Raw genomic sequence first — 25,447 nt, forward strand, 5'->3', positions numbered from 1 at the left:
TTCTTTTCAAAATGTGAAAAACAGTTAAAGTGGAACTGTATTCTGAAACCTATACATTCAAAACCATTCTGAACCTAAACTCAGTAGTCTTACTTCCCATTCTTCCAGTTGCATTATATTCAATTAACATTCCTCAAACAATGCAGTAAACTGGAGGTAAAGAGTGGGAAGGTTTTTTTACTTTTTCTAATCAGTGTTTTGTTTTGCCTTACCTTTCAAATATTAGAATGTCCTGGTTTAATTGACAGCTGAATTCTGGGGGAAGGAAACAGGATTTATGCTCTTTATTCAATACTAATAAAATTTGCTATTCATGTCTAATTCAATATTGTTTCTTCCTGCAGCTGGATTGGATATTGGCCCCATCTCTGATGATCCTTCCTCTCTGCCTCAGCCAAATGTCAACCAGAGCTCACGTTCACTGAGTGAAGAGCAGTTAGATGAAATCCTCAGTCCAGAGCTAGACAAAATGGTCACAGATGGTAATTTCTTTTGTCCTTAATCTTGGTCTTCTACAGAACTTAGGTAGAAATAATCTTTTCTGTTTTTCTTTCCCCCAAATGACACATCTCGGTATTGTAACAGACCTATTTGGACTTGGTTTCACAATTACTTTCATTGCTTGCTCTGATAATTACTTACCCTGTGTTGCCTTTGCTTTGTCCAGGTGCTATTCTTGGCAAACTGTACAAAATCCCAGGTATGTGTTCTGATCCTCCTTGTCTTTTATGGAGCACAGTTCACAAGCAATGTCAGCAACTCATGCAGAGTGTTTTTTGCAGAGCTGGGAGGGAAGGATGTTGAAGATTTGTTCACAGCTGTGTTGAGTCCAGCAGCCCCACAGCCAGCTCCTCTGCCACAGCCTCCTCCCCCACCACAGCTCATGTCTTTGCACAGCCAAGGTATGTTCCTCTGGTGCTTCTGTGAGCACCAGTCTGGCCAGGAGAATTGTGCACCTTTTAAATGCTGATGTGGCAGTAGGACTCATCTTATGCTGTCCAAAATTGTGGAATCTGCCATAGTTAATTTGTGAAGTATTATTCTAAACCTGTTCTGAAGGGAGTATGTAATTAACGTCCATGTAAATGTTGCTAATAGAAAGGGACAGTTATTTGAAATTTTTCTGACATATTGGTGCTTTTACTTTAGCTGACACTGAGATGGTTTGAAAATTAGTCTGTGATAAAGCATGTGTTCTCTTCTGACTTCGCTCTTTAATTACTTTTGAGTACCTCCTCAAAAGTAAGGCAAGACTATGTAACACTGATTTACTGAGTCTTAATATCTGTAAGAATGCAGTTTCATGTATTAGCTAGTCCTAATAGAAAGGAGGCTAAACAAATTTAAAATTTATCCTGGAAATGATACTTTACTTTTCTTCATTACTACTGAAATTACCATCAGTTAGATACAGCATCTTGCTCTTGTATTGAAGGCCGTATATAAATGTAGAGCTCTTTTTATAAGCAATATGTGTCAATATAATTGAATGTGTTCCTTTTCTCATCAGACATCACTTCTAGTGGGTTTCCTGTGAGCTCATGTAAAGTGTCCACACTTTGATGCTACTTTAGTACTACAAGAAGGACTATGCAAATTGATTTGACCAGTGAATTAATAATACGGAGAAAACTGATTTGTTTCCTAGTTGAATCAGTTTTCATGAAAACAAAATACTTCAAAACCTCTTAGAAAGGAGAGTGTTTTAAGTAAATAATGAGTTGATTTAAAGCAGAAGATAATGTAGGTACCATTGCCTGTTTCTGAAGTACTTGAGTACCTGGGGATAGCTCCAGCATTGAGCTCTTTAAGATTGTTCAGCTCCTCCCTGTGGGAACTGCCATGATAACAAAGTTTTGGATTTACAGTTTGGTTCTGCTCCAGTGGAATCATCCACAGATAAATGCTTCAGTAGGTGCAGTTTGCATAAATTTTCAGCAATTTCAGATAAAATTACTACTCTGCTCTCATAAAGACATGTGAGCACACATTGCAAACCAGAGGCCTGACTCCACCCTGTTTGTTTGCCAGGTCTTCAAAGTTAGTCACTGTGTTTACCAGCACAGTAACGTTCTCTTAAATTTTGTGTTACAACTGTAGTTGCTGCATAGCTTACATAACCTTTAGATCAGAAAGAGTCTCCTAAAATGGGAGAATGATACTATGTCATCCTACAGATACATCTGATTCCTGAGCTACTTCTGTGCTTTTAAGGAAATACTGGGGCAACAGTTATAATCTCACTTAAATGATGGGATCCAAGGGCCAGAGTTAATTCTGTGTAGTAACATCTGCAAATACCATCTGCTGGAATGAATCTGCCTGTGCCACATTTGTAATACTGTAATCAAATAAATAACATTTTCTGGCTTCGTGCTGCTAGACTGGACATTTAATTAGAAAATGTTAATGCTCATTTGAGTAGAGTTATCTGTTTCATTGGTTACAAATTAGGGAGTTAGTAGATAATGAGGCTTACTTTGGTACAATGCTCAGGAGTCTCAGAAGAGGAGATGTTTAATTCAGGTGGCTAATGATCATCCTGAAAGGACTGAAAACTGTCTTCTCCATGGTTTGCTGCTTGTATCTGGATCTAACAAACATGAAGAACATCAGCTTTCAAGTTTATTAACTCAACATAAGGTGCAATACCATGGCATGGACTACTATAAAAGTTTTGGGAATCCATTTTTGAAAAAAATTGTATTTTGGACAAGAAAAAAAAAAAAACAACGTGTGCAGGGATGTGATAGAGTAGAAAAGATTCCTTTAAGCACACAAGGAAGGTTTTTAAACTGATTTAAAATCTTTCCCAAAAAAAGTAAGGTCAGCACTGTAAAATTTTAAAGTGATTAATTTTTCACTAGAGAAGACATTGTTTCCTCTGTGAAAGGTTCCACCCCTGCCTTAGAAGCAGTAACCCTTGAAAACATAATGAGTAACTTAAACTTCTTCTTTCCAGGAGAGAATGCATTTCCAAGAGTGCCCCTCATAAATGGTCTGATTGGTCCCAACCCTCATCTCCCTCACTCGGCTCTGGCTGCTGGAGGTGGGCTGGGCACCTTCTCTCCCATTACACAGCAGCCATACACTGATGCCAGGTAAGTCCAGATGGGGAATAAAAGATATTTGGTGTATTTAGCATTACAAAAGTTCTAAGTAGCAAAGACACCTGGAGGGTGTTGGTGGTGTGCTATTATTATATGTGATATAATAATGTGGTATTATTAGTTCTTGAAAGCCATCACAAAACCTTGTGTGTTCTTGCAGTGTGTTCACTGCTGAAATAGCAAACAGAATGAGTACTTTGCTAATTGAGGCTTGGTTTGTTTTGTTGTTTTTATACAATCTGTAAAACAAGCTCCTTTTTTGGTCTGTCAGGGATAAGAATCCAGCGTTCAATCCAGTGGTGAGTGATCCCAACAGCTCGTGGGCACCAGCTGCTCCACCCCTGGAGAGTGAAGGTGATACCATGTCCAATGCTCAAAGAAGCACCCTGAAGTGGGAGAAAGAAGAAGCTTTGGGTGAAATGGCCACTGTGGCACCTGTTCTCTATACAAATATCAACTTCCCTAACCTGAAGGAAGAATTCCCAGGTGAGTGATAAACTGAATCAAGTTGAATATTTTGCAGCAATTGGTGCATCTTGATTTGAAAGTATCTCAAATAGACTTATCATAGCCCTGTGTATTGACACATTTTTTGTTTGCAGACTGGGCTACAAGAGTGAAGCAAATTGCTAAACTGTGGAGGAAAGCAAGCTCTCAAGAGAGGGCTCCCTATGTGGTAAGAACGATTTCCACCTGTATTTGCATGCTTCCAGCAAACCTACATTTCATTTATAAGGTTGTGTTGTTTCATTTTGTTTTTAATAACTCAAGTTGTAGGTTTAATGAAAGTTTCCCTTACTTTAAGAAAACCTTTTTAATTTAACTTTTAAGTCTGAATACTTATATCTGTATTCTTTGTTTTTCATTATTATTTTTAGAATAAATTCTATTAGTTCTGTGCAATCTGAAGACATCAGCTGAGATGAGAACATTTGTGGCTCCCACTGCCTCTTAGCTGCATTTGATTCATGCATCAAATCATCCTTGCTCTGTCTCTTTCTACACAGAATCTCACCAGTTTATTCAGAAGGATAATAACAACTGATCATGAGATTCCTCTCCCTTTCATCCATTCTCAATGGGCTATTCTTTTTTTCCTGTTAGAGTTGCTGAAGTCTTTCAACTAACAATTCCAGAGGTGTCAGTGCTGACACCTCTGCTTTCCTTATTTACTTCTATTCCTTGTGTTCTTGCTTTACTGTTCCCTTTCTCTGCTTACTCTCTTGTATTGCTTTGTATGGAAGCTCTTCTGATATCTTTTGATATCCATTTTTGTGGTACCATTTTGTGGGGAGCATGAAGGACTCAATTTTTCTCTCCAAAATCATTTGCCTTCTTCACATCTGAGTTAAGTGAACACAGGTACTTGTAGCAGCTATCTGGAGTTACATGGTCATTGATTTCACCCTCCAGAACTTCTGTCATTCAAAGGGGGTGACCCTAAAGCTTTATTGAAGCTTCTGTTGAAGCCTGTGTATTATTGATTCTTTTGGACTTCCCCAACAATTGTTGGCAAATGTAGTTTTCTTTAACTTCCATTCTCTCCTTCCGTTCTCTCTCCATCTTTGTGTCTTCACAGCAACAATGGGATGATCATTCTCTTTTTGGAGGTTTCTGTGGACTTTGCAGTTTTCAGTCTCATAGCCTTCCTCTATCTGCTCTTTCTTCATATAGTCCCACCAGTAAACAAACTTCATTCCTCTGCATTTGGATGACTCTGTTTAGCAGTACTACATCATCTTCTGCTGTCCAAATTCAAAATTGCTGTGATCTCTGGCTTAAGAGGATAAATCATATCCTAAACTCATTGTGAGAAGTGGAGTCCTTGATCTTTCTGAAACCCTTTCCACTTGAAAGAATAATTTTCTTGTTTTTGCTTTGTATCACTGAGGCATCATCATTATTCTGCTTTTTATTCAGTGTTGCAATTTCAGCACCTTTGGACCTCTATGTCATCTTGCCCATGCTATAGTTAATCTTGGTGATTTCTTCTTTGTGGTATTTATAAGATAACACCCACTTACATGGGTGGCACTTAGCACTTCACAATTACTTTTATTGTTGATTGCTTTATTTTTCATTGTTCTTAAAAAATATAGCTGTATCCTTGTGATGGGTATCCAAAAGTCAGCAGCAAAAATTACTTCCCTTGTGTACAGGAGGAGAGTGCATGCCTCCTGCATACCAGTATTTACAAGATGTGATTAATTCCTCTCAGAACAGTTCTTGAGCTTCTGCCATGCAGCTCCTGCTGGTGTGCCTGGCATTGTGCACACAAGAAGCTGCTGTGGTGCTTTTCCTGAGGGACTTAAACTCTGAGGGGTTGAGTGAAGGCTGAAATGAAATTCAGGGAAGTATTAGTAAATTTTCACTGTAGGCTTTTTACTTTACTTAGCATGCACAATCCCATCACTTAGAAGGAAAAATGATAGTGATTTTTTTGCTGCTGTGACATTGGTGCTCTCATCCATGTCAGTATTTCATTGCTGGGGGGGTAGTGTTAAAGACTTTTCCTCTAGGCAACCCCTACTTGACAGCTGCAGATAAATTTGTGAAAAAGAGGATGTGAGGGTTTGGTTCAGAAAAGAAATCACATCCGAGATTGGTGGTAAAACAGACTCTTTGAAACTTCCATTAGATACTTTAAAGTGTCGCTATAGCTGTAAAATGCCTCATTGAAGAGGAATTGCTGTGTCTCCATACAGTTCTTCCTGATCTATAAGCCCATATCCTATGTTTATACTGTTAACTGTTAACAGACTCAGATCTTTAGAGGTCATTTAATGGACTAGACTGTATTTTTCTTGTCATTGAAGTTCTCCACATTAGTGGCCTTTATTGATCCAAACATCATCTGCTGTGCTCAGCCTTCACGTTGTAGACCACACCAATATGTGATTTGAAAGGTAAACGGGTGCGATTAATGATTTCTTGGCACAGCACAGTGCCTGGAACAGACACCCTCCTGTACAGAAAAGCTTTGCTAATAGGTTTACTAATTTACTAATTGCTAGTAACCTCTTAATTCCTTCTATATATGTTAAACACAGAATTTCCATAGAGGTGTGAAATTTTTCTGTTTGGGAGTTCTTTCCGAAGTACATAATGTCATTTTCACAAGGATGTGTTTGGATTAAAACAGGCTGTACAAATAATTTGGTGATAGATTTTGTAGGAATAACAGATGCAGTGTTCACACTTAGTAGAAGAAAATAAGTCTAATTGCATCTTTTCTCTTTTTCCAGCAAAAAGCCAGAGATAACAGAACTGCTTTGCGCATCAATAAAGTACAGATGTCAAATGACTCCATGAAAAGGCAGCAGCAACAGGATAGCATTGATCCCAGCTCACGCATCGACTCTGACCTCTTTAAAGACCCATTAAAACAGAGGGAATCAGAACATGAGCAGGAATGGAAATTCAGACAGGTGTGTAGCATTTAAGGTGTTTTGTTATTTTCTCCCTGCTTTTTATTGCATTGTAGGAGTTGGTTGTAATAAAATCAATTTGAATCTTTCTTTGTAGAAGAGTATACAGTCAGCCATTCTGCTTGGGAAGAAAATAGATGTTTTCAGGAGATAAGCTGTTTGTAAAAAAACTTTTCTTTAAATTTTGACTCTTAAATTCTCTGTATTATAGAAACAGGTTGTTCTTTTTCTGCATGGGTGGCCGGTGCAGTAGGTTTTTATTACATACTCTGTATTGCAGTAACTTTGTCCTGCACACAGCTGCCTCACATGGGGCTGGATGTCTCTCAAGCCCACACCAGTGCTGCATGTCAGTAACCTTTGTCTCCAGAGTATAAGGTTGGAAAGTGGTGTTCTTTAGGCAGCCTGGGAAATTCTTATTCCCAGGCAAGCAAGATGCATGTCAAGGTAATGGAACTTCAGAAATAGCTGGACTCTCTGCTCCCATTACATTTCAAATTTACAATTATTTGTAACTGATATTGGATATGTTCTAAAGTTTTAATTATAGATTCAGTCATTAGAAAGATATTGTATGCCCTAAACTTAGAAGTGTAACGTTTTTCATCATAATTTTAAAACAGCAAATGCGGCAAAAAAGTAAGCAGCAGGCCAAAATAGAAGCCACACAGAAGCTTGAGCAGGTGAAAAATGAGCAGCAGCAACAGCAGCAGCAACAGCAGCAGCAGCAGTTTGGTTCCCAGCAGCTCCTGAACCAGTCTGGCTCAGACACACCAAGCAGTGGGATCCAGAGCCCCTTAACGCCGCAGACCGGCAATGGAAATATGTCTCCTGCACAACAGACATTCCATAAGGATCTGTTCACAAAGCAGCAGCTCCCTGCTACGCCCACATCAGCGTCCTCAGATGATGTGTTCCTGAAACCACAGGCCCCACCTCCCACTCCCACCCGAATCCCAGTACACGAATCGCTGTCTCAGTCTCAAACTTCTCAGACATCATCACAACAGATGTTTTCTCCAGGTTCCACGAACACAAGGCCTCCTTCTCCAATGGATCCTTATGCTAAAATGGTGGGAACACCCAGACCAGCACCCATCAACCAGAACTTTGTCAGAAGGAACACCATTGCCCCGTTAGATTCCTGTGCAGCGCAGTCCTCCATATCTCGGGAGCCGTCGGGAAGCAGGCCCTCGCCAGTCAGGGACTCATGTTCTTCATCTCCAGGTAGCAGCGATCCCTATGCAAAGCCACCAGACACACCCAGGCCTGTCCTGCCATCAGAGCAGTTCTCCAAACCACTGGGAGTCCCACGGTCGCCCATAGTTATGGAGCAGTCAGGGAAGGTTCCTTTAGCTGCTGGAAGCAGCGATCCCTTTACTAAGCCGGCTCCTAGGACTGACACGTTTCAGAGACAGAGAGTAACCTCTGCTGATGCCTATGCACGGCCTCCATTGACTCCAACTCCTGCTCCTGTGGATGGGAGCCCTGGACCTTTCAAAACCCCTCTGCGCCCTCCTCAGTCCCCACAGGATCCTTACTCCTCCATGCCAGCCACGCCCCGGCGCGTTGCTGTTGATCCCTATGAAAGGCCCCCTCTGACCCCGAGGCCCGTGGATAACTTTTCCCATAACCAGGCCAATGATCCCTACAGCCAGCCTCCCCTCACTCCCCACCCTGCAATGAAGGAGCCTTTCGCCCATGCGCCGCGGATGGTGCGCCAGCAGGGTGATTCTTTCCCTCAGTCTGGGCCCATTTCCAGGCCAGCTTCTCAGGACCCTTACTCCCAGCCCCCAGGTACTCCTCGGCCAGTTGCTGATCCTTACGCCCAACCCCCAGGAACTCCTCGTCCCACCACAGTGGATCCATATATGCAGCAGCCACCAACACCCAGACCTGCTCAAGCAGCAGATTTGTTTGCTCAGTCCCCAGCAAACCAGAGACATTCTGATCCCTATGCCCAACCTCCTGGAACACCACGGCCAGTTCTCAGTGACCCTTACTCTCAGCAGCCAGCAACCCCAAGGCCAGGGATTCCTGAGAGTTTTAACAGGCCTGCCATGACAAGGCCAGGACTAATAACGAGTAGAGATCCTTTCCTGCAGACACCACAGAGCAGGTTGCAGGGCACTTTTGTCAGGCCATCAGACCCATGTTCTCAAACTCCCAGGTCTGCAGGACCTGCAATAACAGATTCCTTTAGCCATGGTGCAGCTACTCCAGCACATGACCCATATGATCAACCACCAATGACTCCAAGACCTCAGCCAGAATCTTTTGGAACTGGCCAGCTGGCCCATGATGCTGCTGAACAGCCACGGCCTGGATCTGAGGGCACCTTCAGTGCATCTGGAAATGCTCCAATGACTTCTCAAGGACAACAGTTTCCCAAAGTTTCACAAGTTCCTGGCCCAGCACCCACCACGGGAGTAACAGATACACAGAACACCATGAATATGTCTCAAGCAGATACTGAGAAGTTAAGACAGGTGAGAATTCTGATGATACTAAAATTCTGGATGTAGAGGAATTTCCCTCATTCTTGTTATTACTTGAAGTTTCTTGCCACTAAACATAACTATGTGTAAGGTACAAATTATCTTAGTTTGCTTAATATGTTAGTTTGGTCCTTCTGGATAGAACCACAATATACAGAATACAGAAACATCAGTAATTTTTAAGGAGTTTGGACAAGATCCAAAAAAATAAGCAAAGGCTATATTTGAAACCACTGAAGACATAGATGGTTGGTCTGTAATAGTGCTTTTAGCTACAGTCTGAGAAAAAAAAAAACAATTTAAAAGGTCCGTTTGTTCTATTCTGTAACAAATGAGGTGTGGAACTGATTGTCAATGACTTGTTCACTGGATGGTACGGGCAAAGATCTCAGACCACATGTCTGACTGTGCAGTTGGCCAGCATGTTGAGGTGAATCCTTCCCTGGTCACTGCACTTCTTGAGGCACATTCACTCCAGGTTTCTGTCCATGAAAGTCTGGCAAGCAGCTCTTGCTCAGAGATAGAATTACATTCAGCTTGTGGAAAGCAACTCAATCTTATGTTTGGAAGGAGGGATGGGGAAGTGAATTTAATGGAAAACCAGTTGTATTTATCATACAGAGTTAAGAGTAAATTCTGCAGCTGTGGTGTAAAAACCTTTTAGTGAATTTTCTTCAGTGCACCTCTGGCCACCTTTGTCTCTCAGAATGCACTTTGCCTGTGCTGAAAGGGCCTGCATTACTGGAATAGAAAAATGGAAAAAGAGTTGCTTCCATGTTAAATGGTACAATGGGATCACACCATATGCTTTATCAAGTGTCTGGATGTTAAGTTGGGTTACCAGCACCCTGCACCATTTGACCCTCCTTCTCATTTCTGAGCTGGTTGCGGTTGTTTATAATATTTTCCTGTAACAAGAGAAGAATTTATTTCCTTCAAAAGGCTTAACCTAGCAGAGTGTAACACTTCAAAAGATGTCAGTTGCAGTGTCAAGTATAATGATTTATTTTCTTGTAAACAGCGCCAGAAGCTCCGTGAGATTATTCTACAGCAGCAGCAGCAGAAGAAGAATGCGGTTCGCCAGGAAAAGGCCTTGCAGGACGCAGCAGCACCTCCCCATGCAGCCCCTCTTCAGCACTGGCAGCAAGACAACTTAAATCAGATCTTTAACCGCCCTCCTCCTCCCTATCCTGGGAATATCAGGTCCTCTGTGGTCCCTCCAGGGGGGCCAAGGTTCTCCATGTACCCCAAGGACCAGCGTGGGCCCTTCCCTGGGGATGGGCAGTTCAACAGGCCCCAGTTTCCAGGAGATATGAACACCATGGGGATGAGACCTCATGGTCTCAGGTAGGTTCTTGGATCTCTTAAACTCAGGGTATTACAGGGGTCGTTACAGAAAAAAGGCTTTTTAGACAGGATGAAAAATCATCTACAGGAGCTGGTAACCTTCCTGAACTCTGTATGTGCAGTAGGTTTTCCTGTAACATCAAAATGTGTGTTTTACACTAAGTATTTTACACTGTTTTGTTGGGAGTAATTCAAAAAATAAATGGGGAAACTGCAAAACTAGGAAAACTTGTGTAACCTGAAATATCTTGTTGTCCATGGCTTTTGGGGCATTTCTTAAAAAAAAGTTAAAATATCAGACTTTATTTATGATGTCTTAATAATGAATAAATTAATTTCTAATTTCTAATCAAACCTCAGCTTATGTCTGTGGCATTTTTACAGTGAATGCTACAATATTAAATGAATACCAGTATCAACATACATTCTTAGAAATTAATTTTTTCAGTATGTGGATTTATTTCACTAATTTCTAAATCCACACACTGAGATTTTTTTTTACTCTGAATTGCATTAGCATGTATTTTAAATACTAGGTTAGTTCTGACTGTCAGAGTTTTCTATCCATTATTATTATTATTACTGAAATTGAAAACAGGTTGTTTATTAAACATAATTAAAGCAATTATTTTATTGTAGTCATAAAGCTCATTTAAATGTAAGTATAATTAGTCAAAACATTGATTTAAATATCTTGATGAATGCATCATGTAAAGCATTTTGGTGAACAGTTATTTAGTCATGTGAGATTGAGAAAAAAGACGATTTGCCTTTCCTGCTTTGTTTTAGATATGGGTTTCCAGGAGGTGGCCATGGTCCACCGTCGGGCCAGGAACGTTTCCTTGGTCCTCAGCAGCCCATGCAGCGCCCTGGAGTTCCCCCACAGCTGAGGAGATCCCTGTCTATTGACATGCCCCGGCCAGTGAGCACCCCACAGATCAATAACACATCCGGGATCTCGCAGCATTTTCCCCCGCAGGGAATTGCGGTCCAGCAGCACAACATCCTGGGCCAGGCGTTCATCGAGCTGCGCCACAGAGCTCCCGATGGGAGGCCAAGGCTGCCCTTTAACCCTGCTGCTGCCTCTGTGCTGGATGCTGCAGCTCAGCACCAGCGGCACCCCGGCTTCCTGCCCAGGCAGGATTTCCCAGGCCCAAGACAGGCAGAACCGCTCAGACACAATTCTCAAGGAATGCCAAGCCAGTTGCAGATGTCTGCGAGTTTGGAGCACATGTCCCAGTCCCAGCAGGATCAAATCAATGCTGAGAACCCACCCGCACTTGTCATGCGTTCTCTGGGTCAGCCAGTTGCTGATGCATTCCCAGGACCAGCTTTGTCTGCATCTGCACCAAGTGATGAATCTGCAACCTTGCAGATTCCCAACCAGCCAAGTGATGGTCTAGAAGAAAAGCTTGATCCTGATGATCCTGCTGTAAAAGATTTGGATGTGAAAGACCTTGATGGGGTTGAAGTCAAGGACTTAGATGATGAGGATTTGGAAAATCTGAACCTGGATACAGAGGATGGAAAAGGAGATGAACTGGACACTCTAGATAATTTGGAAACCAATGATCCTCACCTTGATGATCTTCTGAGATCTGGGGAATTTGATTTAATTGCATACACAGACCCAGACCTTGATGTGGGGGATAAGAAAGGAATGTTTAATGAAGAACTAGACCTCAATGTCCCCATTGATGACAAACTAGATATCCAGGGCAAGGCAGAAGAACCCAAACAGAAGGAACAAGGTGATACAACTGTTGTTCCTGCTGAGACCCAGTCTCCACCAAAGAATTCAGCTACAGAAAATGAAACTAAAACAAAAGTGCTTTCTCCAAACACTCAAGAGGAAAAGAAGAATGAAAATGAAAAAGGTGATGGAAATACTGAGTCCACAAGTACTCAACAGGCTGCTGAAGTGGAGTTGAAGGATGGAGAAAAGGCTCCTGCACAGTCTGCTAATCCGGAATTCCCTGACAAAACTCCTGCTGTTCCTAGTCAAGATACAACTGTGCCTAGTCCAGATGCTCAGGGATCTGCTCCAGTGCCTGTTCAAGGAGCAGTAAGTTCCTGCAGTATTTCTGGGTCCACCCCAGTCCTCTCAAGTTTGCTGTCTAGTGAAAGCTCAGACAATGCTGAAGCAAGAACTCTGGGATCTCCATCTCAATCTCTGCCACCCACACAAATGAACCATGGATCAGGTATTCCACAAACACTCATGACACCTGCTGGACAGATCTTGGAAAACACTTTAAATTCCAATCTGCCCATGGTTCCACGAATGAACCATAATTTTTCTCAAGGGTCACCAAATCCAGGATTTATTCAGGGTCAGTCATCTAATCATAACTTTGGGACAGCACAGACATCTAATCAGACTGTGGCTGTACCAAACCGTCCTGGTCCCAGTGGCATCTCTGCTCCCCAGCAGATGATGCTCCCTCAGCCATTAGCTCAACAGCAAAACCGAGAGAGGCCACTTCTGCTAGAGGAACAGCCACTTCTTCTGCAGGACCTCTTGGATCAGGAGAGGCAGGAGCAGCAGCAGCAGAGACAGATGCAAGCCATGATTCGCCAGCGTTCAGAGCCGTTTTTCCCCAATATTGGTATGTGGGTGTCCTGTTTGTCTGTGTTCTGGTTGGTGTTGTAAAAATGCAGCAACAAATAGTTAAATAATCCACAAGACTGCGAGAAGCAGGTAAATATGTAAAGCTTGAAAGTGGCATAATAAAAATCAGCCTGCCTATTAGGTACAAAGGGAGTATGGAAATTGAGCATGTAGGTGGAATTCTGAGCTCTGTGGCAAGGCTCCTGTTGTCATTACCAGGATCAGGGTAACTCTGCTTTACTGATAATGTTTGTGACATCAGCTGTGTCACATACTCTATACTTTAGGTTCTCAGGAGATAAGGAGTAAATGCATCCTTTGTAAACAAAATTAGGTGGTCAAGTTTAGTAGCTGAGCTTCTTGATATTTCATCTATCAATTTTATGTTTATGGTTGTTTTATGACTTTTTTTGGAGTATTTTTTTGTGTCACTAGGAAAGGGATTATTAAAAGCTATTAGTAACCCACAGTCTAGGCAAGGCCCAGAAATGAAACACTAAATATGGAGAATTCTTTAAGTTGTAACTACAGTGACCATCAAGGCCATTCTTGTAGCGCATCAATGATGGTGTTCGAGTTGCCATTTGAGATCACAGAAACAACTCCTCTTCCTGAGTCTTAAACCTATAAATAGAATTTATTAATGTTGGGTCATAGGCCAAATTTGATCTAGAGCCCTTCTCAGACTGACCTGCTTTTGTTTGTATGTTGTGGCTGAAAACAAGGACAGCTGTTGCTGACTAACTTCTCCTACAGGATACAAGAAACTGCTTATTAACCTCGAATATCAAAGTGGGGAGGACAATTGATTTGAAATAGGAACGCAGTTGATGTTTTGCTGAAGATTTAGGCATGATCTAAATGTAAACAAGTAATTTCCATTTAATAACTTGTAATGTTCAGCTGTGTGATTCACTGCTGCTGTTTTTGTCTTACAGATTTTGATGCGATTACAGATCCCATTATGAAAGCAAAAATGGTGGCTCTTAAGGGGATCAACAAAGTCATGGCACAGAGTAACATGGGGATGCCACCAATGGTCATGAACAGGTAGGCAACTCTTGATACCATTCTTTAGGACTACAGAATGTGAAAGGAAATGACAGAGTTCAGGGAAACTGCATGCAGGAAATGAAGAAAAAATCTTTCTGTCCTGTAGTTTGCATTTGATTCTAGCACAGGATTATCTCTTAGGAATAAAGCCAGTGTGGCAGTAGGAGCTATAAAAGGTATTCAAATGCATCAGATTTGTGTTCCAGTTGTCATGTCATGGGTCAACATGGCCAGCATGGCTTCACTGTTGATGCTCTTCTTGTTTTGTCACTTGCAAATTAGGTAATGACACATCTCCCACGGGCTGTGCTAGAAACTGGGGGTGGCCATGTAACAGTGGAACCTCATGTTGCAGCAAATCATTTAATGCTGAGTATAAGTAAGATTTTAGCCCAAGCAGTGGAAGTTCCATCCTCTCCTTAAATCCCTTCTGAGGACAAAAGAAGCCATGAACTGTGCAGGCTGCACCATGACTGTCCTTAGGGTAGGTGGGGAGTCCATGGGCCAGGGAGGATCTGTGCCTGTTCTTTTGGTGTGGCCCTTCAAACTGGGTTTTCTCTGTCCAGTGCCCCATGATAATAAATGGCTCACCCAAGGTGTAAATTTACACAATTCCAGTTGACTATGATGATGGCCATGAAACCTAAATACATTCAACTATTTTTCTTTAAATTATAAAATACTAAAATACAAATACAGACTTGTGTGTGTGTTTTCACTGTTGTAGCACAGTAGGTCATATTGATATCATCTCTCTGAAAAATGTGAAATGCAATAGTTTCAAGCAAGGGCAAAATGCTGTCTGTATTCTCCAGATGTTGAAAAGGTTTCATACAGAAGTTCAAGTGCATGCTTGTATAATATTTGGGTGTTTTGTTTAAGTTGAACATAATAAAATTGTCTCTCTCTCTCCTAAAATGCTGGTTTGCAAAGTTACAATTTCTGTTTCTCAATAGATTTCCTTTTATGGGTCAGCCAGTGCCGGGGGCTCAGACCAGTGAAGGCCAAAATCATATGCAACAGGCAATTACACAGGTAATGCAACTTGATGCGGGCTTGAAACAAAACTGTTCAATAATGATCACTAAGTTTGGGGTATTTGAATTGAATCATAATTTAATATCCTTGTCTGTGTGTTTTACTGAAATTTCTAGGATGGAAGTTTGGCACCTCAGATTTCTAGACCTAATCCTCCCAATTTTGGTCCTGGTTTTGTCAGTAAGTAAAGATTTAATAATTTATTGTATGGGTTGTTTTTTTTTGGTTTTTTTTTTTTCCATTTTACAGTTCTGTTTTCTTCCATAAATGGATCCAGTCTCTCAAAAAATCATCCTTTTAAAATTGAATAATTTCATCATTACAATGCCTGGTAGTGAAGGGATGTATAGTAAATGCTGCTAACATTTTTTTTCTAGAAGCTTTCATCAACAAAACACCATAAGGAAAGAGGGAAACAGAAAATTAACATTATTTGGATTTGTATGAGAGCAGTAATCTATTAACTGGCAGACTGCTGTATCAGAAACCTGGTTTGTGTTGTGGGTTGTGTTGCAATATTCTGAGCTCAGAATAAGTGTGTGTGTTGATGGAATTTTTTATTTCAGAAGCAGAAAGTTTTGTGCAGCATCACTGTCATTTGAACAAATACCAGAAAAATCTCTCCAGGCATTGGTTAGCTGGTGAAACACAGTTGTTGAAAGCAGAAATATACTGCACTAGGTTTTTACATTCCATATTTTTGGTTGCCCTAGATCAATTGTGAATCGTAGTCTCTGTGATGAGAAAGGTTTATAAGCAGAAACTAAAACTGAGCATATGCTGGGAGAGGAAGACCATGTGTAAAAAAGTGTTTCTATCACTACAAATACTTCACTTGATATTTGTGAATAAGAAACAGAAGTAAACTCCTTCACATTTTCCAGAAGCTGGAGTAGCAGCACTGAGTATGCAATAAGGAGCTTTGGCAATATTATCTGTATTAATTATTTATGGTGGGATTCCACATGGCACTCAGCATGGCCCTACTCTGGGTGGTGGTGGGTTCTGAGCACTTGAGTAAATCTGATTTTCAGTTCAGTAGTAGCTACTCTTACCTGGAACTTGTTAAAATTTCAGTACTTTCATGTTTCTCATTATACTCTCAGTGTCTCCATTCAATTGTCCCCTCAGTTTTGGGATCAGTTCTGCAGAATTTTTCCCTGAAAGCACCTTGAGGCTGTAGCTCACCCTGAGTAGGTTTAGTTGAGCTGTTCAGTCAAAGCTGTCACTGGCACAGTCATTCGTGGAGTAGAAGGTGGCAGGGTCTGGAGCACAAGGAGGACATGGTTATATTGAAGTCATGGAGCTGTGTGGTATCTCTGTTAAACAAGAATCTTCACAAGGAAGATCTGCACTTATTCATGGTGTCCCAGTTCACTGAAAATGTGATTAGGAGACAGATGACATCATCATTAGTGTTCTCTCTTGCTTTCTGTGCTTAGTGCAGGTCAAGTGTTATCAGACATGGTTGTTTTGCCTCCAGAAAAACATCAGAGAGCAATGGACTGCCTGTGGCAGACAAGCATTTCTCATTTGAAAGAAGAGCAATGCTTTAGTTACAGCCTAAATGAGAGGCATTTATTTTGGGGGCATGAAATGCCACTGGTGCTGAAGGCCCCATGCTGAGGGCTGACACTGACAAAGTGATTTTTACAAAGACAGTATATTTCTTTCACTTAATGAATATTTGATGGTGTTCATAATTTTAATATTTTTCTTAGAAGTTGTAATAAAAATAATTTTTGCACGTACGACAGTTTTCTGCAAACCAGAGTTAATCAGGCTGTTTTTCCTGTAAGTTTCTGTCCTTGTTCCCTAATCTCTTTGTACTTTACTACTTCCAGAGATCTTCCATCTTCTGTGGCAGGACAGGGAATCACTGGGTTCTCTAGCAGTTCTCAAAGCCACATTTACTCACTAGCAAATAAGGGAGGGGAACCTGATGGTTAAACTTGAGCTTTAGAGAGTAGGATGAGTTGTCATCTCCGGGATGAGATCATATCACACTTCATTTCCCTTCTCTCTAGACGATTCACAAAGAAAGCAATATGAGGAATGGCTGCAGGATACACAACAACTTCTTCAAATGCAGCAGAAGTACCTGGAGGAGCAGATTGGAGCCCACAGAAAATCCAAGAAGGCTCTCTCAGCCAAGCAGCGAACAGCCAAGAAAGCCGGCCGGGAGTTCCCAGAGGAAGATGCAGAGCAGCTGAAACACGTTACTGAGCAGCAAAGCATGGTCCAAAAACAGCTAGATCAGGTAATCATCTGGAACCCAGACTGTTCACCTTGGCACTGAGCTGTCACAATGGTAGTAAGTCTTTCCTTTAAGTCTTCTGAAAGACACAGTACAGCTCTACCTGAAGGAGCCACTCCTTGTTTTGTTTTGTGTGCGTAACAGCATTGCTCTAGAGTGTAAGTGACACTGGAGCTGCAAAGGAATATTCTGTGGCAAACATGATGACAAAAAGCTGGGTTAGTACTTTGGAAAGAGGGGAATTCCTTGGCAAAATGACTTGCAGCAGAGTTTCTGGCATCATGCAAAGCAAAAATGAAACATTCTGAGAAAAGTTTCAGCATGCAGGGCTTTATTTCAGGCTTGAATGCATGTTTTAACCCAATCTTCTTTTTTTACAGTTCGAAAATCTATTTTTATTATATCGTCTTTAGTGTTAGACTAGTTTTATGGTCTGTCTCGTTCCTAGATGCTGATTCTCAGTATTGTGTCATGGAATAACACAGGTCAAAGGGATGCCTGGAGATCTTCCAGTCATGATCAAAGCATGATTAAATCATGTTACTCAGCACCTTGTCAGTCAAGTTCTGGAAGTCTCCAGGGGAAGAGATTTCCCAGCCTTTCTGGGCCCCTGTTTCTACATGTAACCACTTTCACTGGACTTTGTTTTCCTTTCTTTAGATTCAGTTGGAATTTCACATATTGTAACTGTGATAATAGTGAGATGAAACCTGAAATAGTTTTGATAAAATATACTTCACCCACCAGTAGTTAATGCTGTGTTCCTCAAGACTTTTAATAAATTACCTGGCATGATTGTCAGGATCAACTAGTCCTGCTGAAAATGAAAATGCTTTAGAATTATCCTTTACTAGTATGAAGGAAAAAACTTGGCAGCAGACAGCTTGGAATTAAGTCCTGAGCAATATCTGACCCTCAAGTTCTCCTGTGTTGCTTCAAGACAAAGTATGTGCTGGATGGAATATTAGTTGGCTCATCTTTCCAGTGTGTGGAAGAGGGATGGAGTGAGTAAATCATTTCTACATTATTTTTTCCCCTTCCATAATAAATCACAAGTAGAACAAATGCAAAAAAAATTCCCTTTAACCGACGTTTATTATACATACAACAGCATAATCTTATGGTGGAGTTAGACTGAAGTAACAGCTGCTAACCATGACATTGCTGGCAGATCCATTTACTCCTCATAATTAAAGTTCTCCTATTTGTAATATTTGAATTTAAGTTTAATCTACTGCTGGCAGAAGCCATCCACTGCCCTTTAGCCACTGATTTAGACCAGTGGTTGATTCATCCACATCTTAAGCAGCATTTTGTTCTGTACCTCATAGGAGCTTAAATGAGGTTTAAAATATAGTTTTAACCACCTTCTATTGGAAGCAATTTGCCACTCGTTCAAATCCAATCAAGTCATTTTTCTGCAATCAAGCTCCTGGTAGTTTTTGAAAAGTCTCTGTATATATGGGGAGAGAAGAGAGCTCCTGGATCCCTGTGAGTGGCTGGTCCTGGACACGGGCATGGAGAAGGTGGAGCTGACTGTGCCCCAGGAGCTGATGTGAGTCAGGGTTTTTGGGCAGGCATGGAGCCACACAGACACTGCCAGATGGCCCCTGTGGCACTGTGCCTGTGCTCACAGGCTCTGCCCTGCCCTCCCTGCACTGCTGAAATCCCCAGCTCAGCTCAGGGTGTGCTCGGCCCTGGGACACCACAGCTCATTCCAGGGACAGTCCTGGCTGATCCACCCCTGCAGGCTCTGGAGCCTTTGGGAGCCTCATGGCCCCACAGAGCCAGCACAGGTTTAGTGCTGTAGGACCAGGAGAAGCCCTGGAGCACTGGGTCTGTGCAGTGCAGATGGATCCAGTCAGTGTCTCTGTGCAGTAGCTCTGTTTATCCAGCAGTGTCAGTGCCAAGGCAGAGCTCATAAATCATCTTGTACCTGGTGTTATTGTGTAAATAACCTTTTGGATGCATCTGTCCTTCAGCCCTAAATGTGTCCTGTGGCATCAGTGTTACGCTGAGCTTTCTATCTTAGTCCTTGCTTCAGATAAAAGGAGAGGGCTATGACACAATTTGAAATACATTACAGAGTTTTTTTCTATCCCTACATAAGCTGTGGAAGTCGTAATCAAATGAACAGACGTGAGAGGGAGATTTTCCATAATGTATGCACCATCAACCAGTGGATTGCAAATCCTTCTATTTTTGGTTCAGTTGTGTGTCTGCAGTGTTTCTGAAAGGCTCTTGTTTGTCCAGTTGACAGTGTTGTGTCCTTTCCTCAACTTCTCCTGTTTGTGTAAGCTACAAGGCATAACTTGCAGTGCCCATGTTGAGTTTATTTTGGTTTTAAAATCTTAAATTTTCAAGCAGCATTTGCAATTTTCATCTGACTTGAGATGTTTGAGGATCTGCCTGTGAAGAAATGGGAATATCCATCACCGTTTTCCTGCAAACTTTTCCAGTTTTCAAAGTGTTGCTATGTGTGAACATCATCCATTCTCACTGTTGTCCTTTTCTTGTCTGTTCCCAGCTGTTTGTATTCTGTGTGTGGATGACAAGATCTGTAGGACAAGGATCACTGCTGGTTTAGGTTTATATATTCTCTAGCACAGTGCAGTCTTGGTGTGCAATTAGAACTACAGATGCTGCTCTTTTGTCTGAGGTCTTGTCCGGGGAGCATTTCTAACGAAATAATAGCTGTTCAGCATTAGAAACACTGCAGAAATTCTGGTTTGGCCTGAGGTTCATTGTCCCCTGGAATTAAAGTGGTGAGCTGCTTGGTTTAATGCTGCTTTCACAGGCAGTTTGTGTCGGGGTGAATAATGACTGTTTCAATGTTTAGATCCGGAAGCAGCAGAAGGAGCATGCGGAGCTGATTGAGGAGTACCGGATCAAGCAGCAGCAGCAGTGTGGGATGGCCCCGCATTCCATCATGCCAGGGGTCCAGGCCCAGCCTCCCATGGTTCCAGGGGGAACAGCACCAGCAATGAATCAGCAGAGCTTCCCCATGGTGGCACAGCAGCTCCAGCATCAGCAGCATGCAGTGGTGATCCCTGGGCAATCCAATCCCACCAGGATGCCAAATTTATCCGGATGGCAACCTGCAAACCCTGCGAGTCACATTTCCATGAATCCAGCAAGGATGCAGCCTCCAATGACACCACTGCCAGTTACTCCTGGTGCACCGGCTCCTGTGCCTGGCCCAAATGCAGCTGCACAGTCAGGACCACCCCCAAGGGTGGAGTTTGAGGACAACAACCCTTTCAGTGAAAGCTTCCAGGAGCGGGAGCGGAAGGAGCGCTTGCGGGAGCAGCAGGAGCGGCAGCGCATCCAGCTGATGCAGGAGGTGGATCGACAGAGAGCTCTGCAGCAGAGGATGGAGCTGGAGCAGCACAGTATGATGGGGCCTGAACTGAACAACAAAACATCTTTATCTCAGATACCTTTCTTCAATTCTGAGCTGCCTTGTGATTTCATGCAAACCCCTCGGCCCCTGCAGCCGTCCCCACAGCAGCAGATGGGGCAGATCCTGCAGCAGGGTGCTGTGACCTCTCCTCCCACCACCAGTTTTATGCAAAGCACAGAGAGAAGGCCAGTGGGACCTGCAGCTTTTGGACCTGATGCATCCACTGCTCCAGGTGGAGCCCCAAATTTCCATAATGTAAAACAAACTCATGGGAATCTCCCTGGGGCTGCCTTTACGCAGAATCAGGTCAGGCCTCCGTTCCCTTCTGCGGTCCCTTCATCTCCAGTGTTGGGGGGCAGTGCCCCATGTGGGTCGGACACTGGCGTGCCCCAGGCTGCAAACATCCCTGTATCAGGCCAGTCTCTCATCCAGCTGTATTCTGACATAATCCCAGAAGAGAAAGGCAAAAAGAAAAGGACACGGAAAAAGAAAAAGGACGATGATGCCGAGTCCATAAAAGCCCCATCAACTCCACACTCGGATATCACTGCACCATCAACCCCAACCATTTCTGATGCTACCTCCACCCCCACAGTGAACACCCCCAATGAGCCACGGCACCAGGATGAGCAGGAGTCCATGGAGCTAACGGGCCCCTCGACATCCAACACAGGAGAGAGCTCCCCAGAGCAGGAGGGGAAGCTCCCTAGCAGCAGCAGTGTGTCCCAGAAACAGCCTGGGGGGAATGCAGAGGCTGAAAAGGCTAAAATGGACGCACCCACCAGCCTCCAAGAAGTTAAACTGGAAAAGGCAGAAACTGATCAGTGCTCAGCAGGTCAAGCTGAGCCTAAATCAGAGAATCCAAGCAGTATTAAGGTGGAGGAGGATAAGGTCACCTCACAGTCAGCCTCTTCAGCTCCGAGTCCAGCACAGCCACCTGGTGCTCTGGCAGCTAAAGGGGAGTCAGGGAATGAACTGCTGAAACACCTTCTAAAAAACAAGAAGTCCTCATCTCTTCTAAATCAGAAACCAGAGAACAGTGGCCGAGCAGAAGAAGAGGCTTCTGGGGATAAAAAGTTAGCAGAGAAGCAGAGTCCAGCTGAAGGAATGGTGAGCCTGGTACTGGTTTTGTTACACTGTGGTCAACAGCAGTCCAGCCTAGTCTGTGCCTTACTGTGGGCATGTGTAGGATCGTAGCCTACCCGTACAGGGGAGGAGGAAAGAGCTTTAAGGAACTTTAGCCTCTTTCCTGCCTTTTGTCCACAAGTAAATCACCTGTGTTGAGCAAAGAATAAATTTTAATATGGCTTCTTAGGTTAGCATATCCAGAAGTCACTAAAATGTAAAAAAAAAAATATTTTTCTATAGAAAATTGTCTTCAAAAATATCACTTCTTAATATTAAGGCAGGATTTTACAGTATGATTCCTAATTACTCACTGCTATGTGTCTGTACAGAGCATGGTGTGTCTGGGTGCTCGTTTCTCCTGTGACTCCACCTGAGTCATCTATGATTTATTCTTTTATAAGGTCTTTATTAACAGACCTAAAGAAAAGTGCTTTCTGTGGAGGTAGAATACCCTTTACACTTAGACTTGTTGGTCATTTTATTGTAATCTTAATTTCTGCTTTCTTCCAGCTTCATTTTTAGAACAAAATCTAAATGTATTTAAAAGGAAAAAATACTCATAAAAGTAAAGGTAATTGTGAGCAGCAGGTTAAAGATCTGTTAAAGATTCACAGTTCAAACATGTGATAGGAATATTGGAATACTGATGGTAGGGCTCATGTAGAGCTTTTTAAAATAGTAATTTTTTTTAATGGGCTTTCTTTTGGCTTGCTCTTGTAGCATTAGAGTCCCATCCTAATCCTTTTTACCCAGCTGTGCTTCCATGGGAAGAGAGGCTTTGCAGATTTGTACTGGAAGTATTTAAGCAAGTGGTACAATCCAGAAAGGTTTCACAACACTTATTTTTTTGCTAACCTCAAAATACTTTTGTATTATATTAACTTCCACTCCTTTCTTCTGCCACCAAGTCTGTCTTTCATTAGGCCCTCGTGAACGTCTCCAAGGTTTCATGCACATGTAACTTTATTTCAGTGGGTATTCAAAAGAGAATGTTACTGGCCTGTGAGTTTTTAATGATGTTTTCAGATGTCAGTGGTGTTAATGGGAGGTCATAGTTCTGTCTGTAGGACAGTTTAGCAGTTCCACCTGCCAGTAAAATACACTTTGTTATCAGTGAGATTTACTACTCTGTGCCTGTGCTTTCAGAATTGTGCAGTAAATAGGAGAGAAGTGTGTATCAACATGTCAAAAATTCTGCTGCACTTCCTTTTTTCACACCAGCAAACTGCAGGAGCCCAGATGCAAGGTACATTTGGGTGCAGTAACAGCCAGCTCCAGAGAGCAGATGTAGGACCTGAAACCAAGAAGCAGAGAAACAAGCGGGCTCAGAGGACAGGGGAGAAGGCAGCTCCTCGGTCCAAGAAAAGGAAAAAGGAGGAAGAAGAAAAGCAGGCTGTTTATCCTAATGCAGATACCTTCATCCAGCTGAAACAGGTGAGTGTGCAGGGGCTGGGAAAGGCAGTCCAGAGGCCATGTGGAACAGTGGATTTCTCCCAGTGGAAGTGAAGTTGATGCTTAAGTTGAATTTTGAGCACAGGGTGGGAAAATGTGAGCTTCCACGAAATCAGGGAATTTAAAGTTTGATGGTTAATTTTGGAAGGTGGGCTGACATGGCAGGTAGTCCCAAACTCACAGAGTTCCTGTCAGTTCTGGCAGCCTCTGGATGAGCTGGCAGGGAGCTGGAGCTGAACAATTTCCTGACTGGATAAATTCCAATTATTCTTTTAAATTATAAACCACTCTACTGACTGGAGAATAGCAGTATTCTGTCTTAGACTTAATTTCTGTCTTCTTTTAATACAGCAACTTTCTCTTCTGCCTTTGGTGGAACCAATAATTGGAGTGAGCTTTGCACACTTTCTCCCTTATGGCAGTGGCCAACTAAATGGTGGGAATCGACTTGTGGGAAGTTTTGGTAGTGCTACTCTTGATGGGGCTTCAGATTACTACTCCCAGCTCATTTACAAGGTATGGTTTTAATCTGGATTTCTGTTTTGTGCTCTCTGTGGGAAAAGAAGTCCAGGTATTAGTACTGCTAGTCAGAGTTCTTGCCTTTTATGCAACTAGAAGAAAAATAACCTTTTATTGCTAGACTAGATAATGTGAAACAGTCACCATTGTTTTACTCTCTGAAAGTGGATATTGGTTCTGGAAACTGTGTTGTTGTAAACTAATTAAAAACTACAAATAATCTTTTAACAAATGGATACTGAATAATGAAAATTGTAATTACAGTTTTGTGGAGCAGAAAAGACTGAATTCTCAGTATTTTGCAGAGTCCCTGAAAGCATTAAATGTTTCTTAATGTGAATTAAATAAGAAATAGAGTTTTTCTCATTTGCCCACCGAGCCCTAACTAAGACCCTGGAAACTCTGAACAAAATAGACAGTTTGTTGATGAGTTAATAACCCATAGCATTTAAAACTTAGTCTCTGAGATCAGAGTGGCAATACTGGGAGGGCAGTGGGATACTGAATAGACAGAATCAAATTTGCTGCTTGGATACCTTAATATAAAAACCTATTAAAACCAGTGATGTTTTCTCCAGTCTTACACAGTGTGTAAGCTGAGAATGGGACCTACAAAAATAGTTATTGTGGTCAAAAGTAAGTAATGAAGATTAGCTTTGTGGCATGACTGCAGGAACAACAGATACTGAAGTCTTCATTTAATTTTCATTTAAAATATGGGCAGTTGAATAAACTGGTGAGAAGTAGCCCAGAGTATGAACTTGCAGAGCATCTGTTGCTCCATGGTAGCTGCTTCAGTGACAGCTCATCCTGTGCTGAATGTGAGGCAGCCTCCCCTTGAGGGGCAACTGGGGAAGGTGACTTGTTCATGGTTCTGGAGAGTCACTGTGGAACAGCTCTCTCACAGTGGAGTTGGGACCTTTGCTGAAATTGTAGGAACTTGTTTGAAACCGTTCCTTAAAATGTTCTTTGTGCATTTTTGTAAACAGTTTAGCCACATCTTCTTTTGGTAGTGTGTTTGGCAGTGTTTACTCATGTGAACTATGTCTTGTACAGTAGATGCCTTTCTGTCTCATGCTAGGGTCTCAGCTATAACTGCATATCAGTTCTACATCTGGGTGTAAAACTCTGAGGGGGTTGCATTGTCTGGTGTTGGAACAAGGGAAATTCTCTCTGTGTGTTCCATCCTGATTGATTGATGGTTCTTTAATCCATATCATTCAGCAGAACAATCTGAGCAATCCCCCGACCCCCCCGGCCTCTCTCCCTCCCACACCGCCGCCCGTGGCCTGCCAGAAGTTGGTCAATGGCTTCGCCACCACGGAGGAACTCGCTGGCAAGGCTGGAGTGCTGGGAGGCCACGATGGTAAGGCTGGTGTGTGTTGGTTCTGGGAAGTCTGTCCTGCTTTTAGCATTATTAGCAAATGGCAAAACAGATCTTAGAATCACAAAACACACAGAGTTGGAAGGGACCCACAAGGATTATTGAGCCCAGCTCCCAGCCCTGCACAGGACACCCCCAAAAGTCCCACCCTGTGCCTGAGAACGTTGGCCAAAGGCTCTTGGAGCTGTCAGGTTTGGTGCTGTGACCATTTCCCTGGGG

At 42.5% G+C, this 25,447-nt stretch overlaps 1 protein-coding gene across 11 annotated transcripts in view; it reads left to right on the plus strand.

The window, feature by feature from the left end:
• KMT2C (lysine methyltransferase 2C) overlaps window positions 1-25,447 on the plus strand; it is a 189,860-nt gene that overhangs the window by 150,777 nt on the left and 13,636 nt on the right. For 10 of the 11 annotated variants that reach the window (XM_021555310.3, XM_021555312.3, XM_021555313.3 and 7 more), the window contains 18 exons: window positions 345-482; window positions 668-700; window positions 783-902; window positions 2,963-3,101; window positions 3,382-3,596; window positions 3,713-3,786; window positions 6,356-6,538; window positions 7,162-9,027; window positions 10,058-10,383; window positions 11,173-12,992; window positions 13,933-14,044; window positions 15,004-15,082; window positions 15,202-15,265; window positions 17,113-17,345; window positions 20,182-21,855; window positions 23,095-23,307; window positions 23,677-23,841; window positions 25,069-25,210. In XM_021555310.3, coding sequence (XP_021410985.2) covers window positions 345-482; window positions 668-700; window positions 783-902; window positions 2,963-3,101; window positions 3,382-3,596; window positions 3,713-3,786; window positions 6,356-6,538; window positions 7,162-9,027; window positions 10,058-10,383; window positions 11,173-12,992; window positions 13,933-14,044; window positions 15,004-15,082; window positions 15,202-15,265; window positions 17,113-17,345; window positions 20,182-21,855; window positions 23,095-23,307; window positions 23,677-23,841; window positions 25,069-25,210 — 7,596 coding nt within the window. The remainder of the gene's footprint in view (window positions 1-344; window positions 483-667; window positions 701-782; window positions 903-2,962; window positions 3,102-3,381; window positions 3,597-3,712; window positions 3,787-6,355; window positions 6,539-7,161; window positions 9,028-10,057; window positions 10,384-11,172; window positions 12,993-13,932; window positions 14,045-15,003; window positions 15,083-15,201; window positions 15,266-17,112; window positions 17,346-20,181; window positions 21,856-23,094; window positions 23,308-23,676; window positions 23,842-25,068; window positions 25,211-25,447) is intronic. The other variant, XM_021555311.3, reaches the window with a different exon arrangement.

This window comes from Lonchura striata, chromosome 1 (genome assembly GCF_046129695.1).
Source record: "Lonchura striata isolate bLonStr1 chromosome 1, bLonStr1.mat, whole genome shotgun sequence".
NCBI classification, from domain to species: domain Eukaryota; kingdom Metazoa; phylum Chordata; class Aves; order Passeriformes; family Estrildidae; genus Lonchura; species Lonchura striata.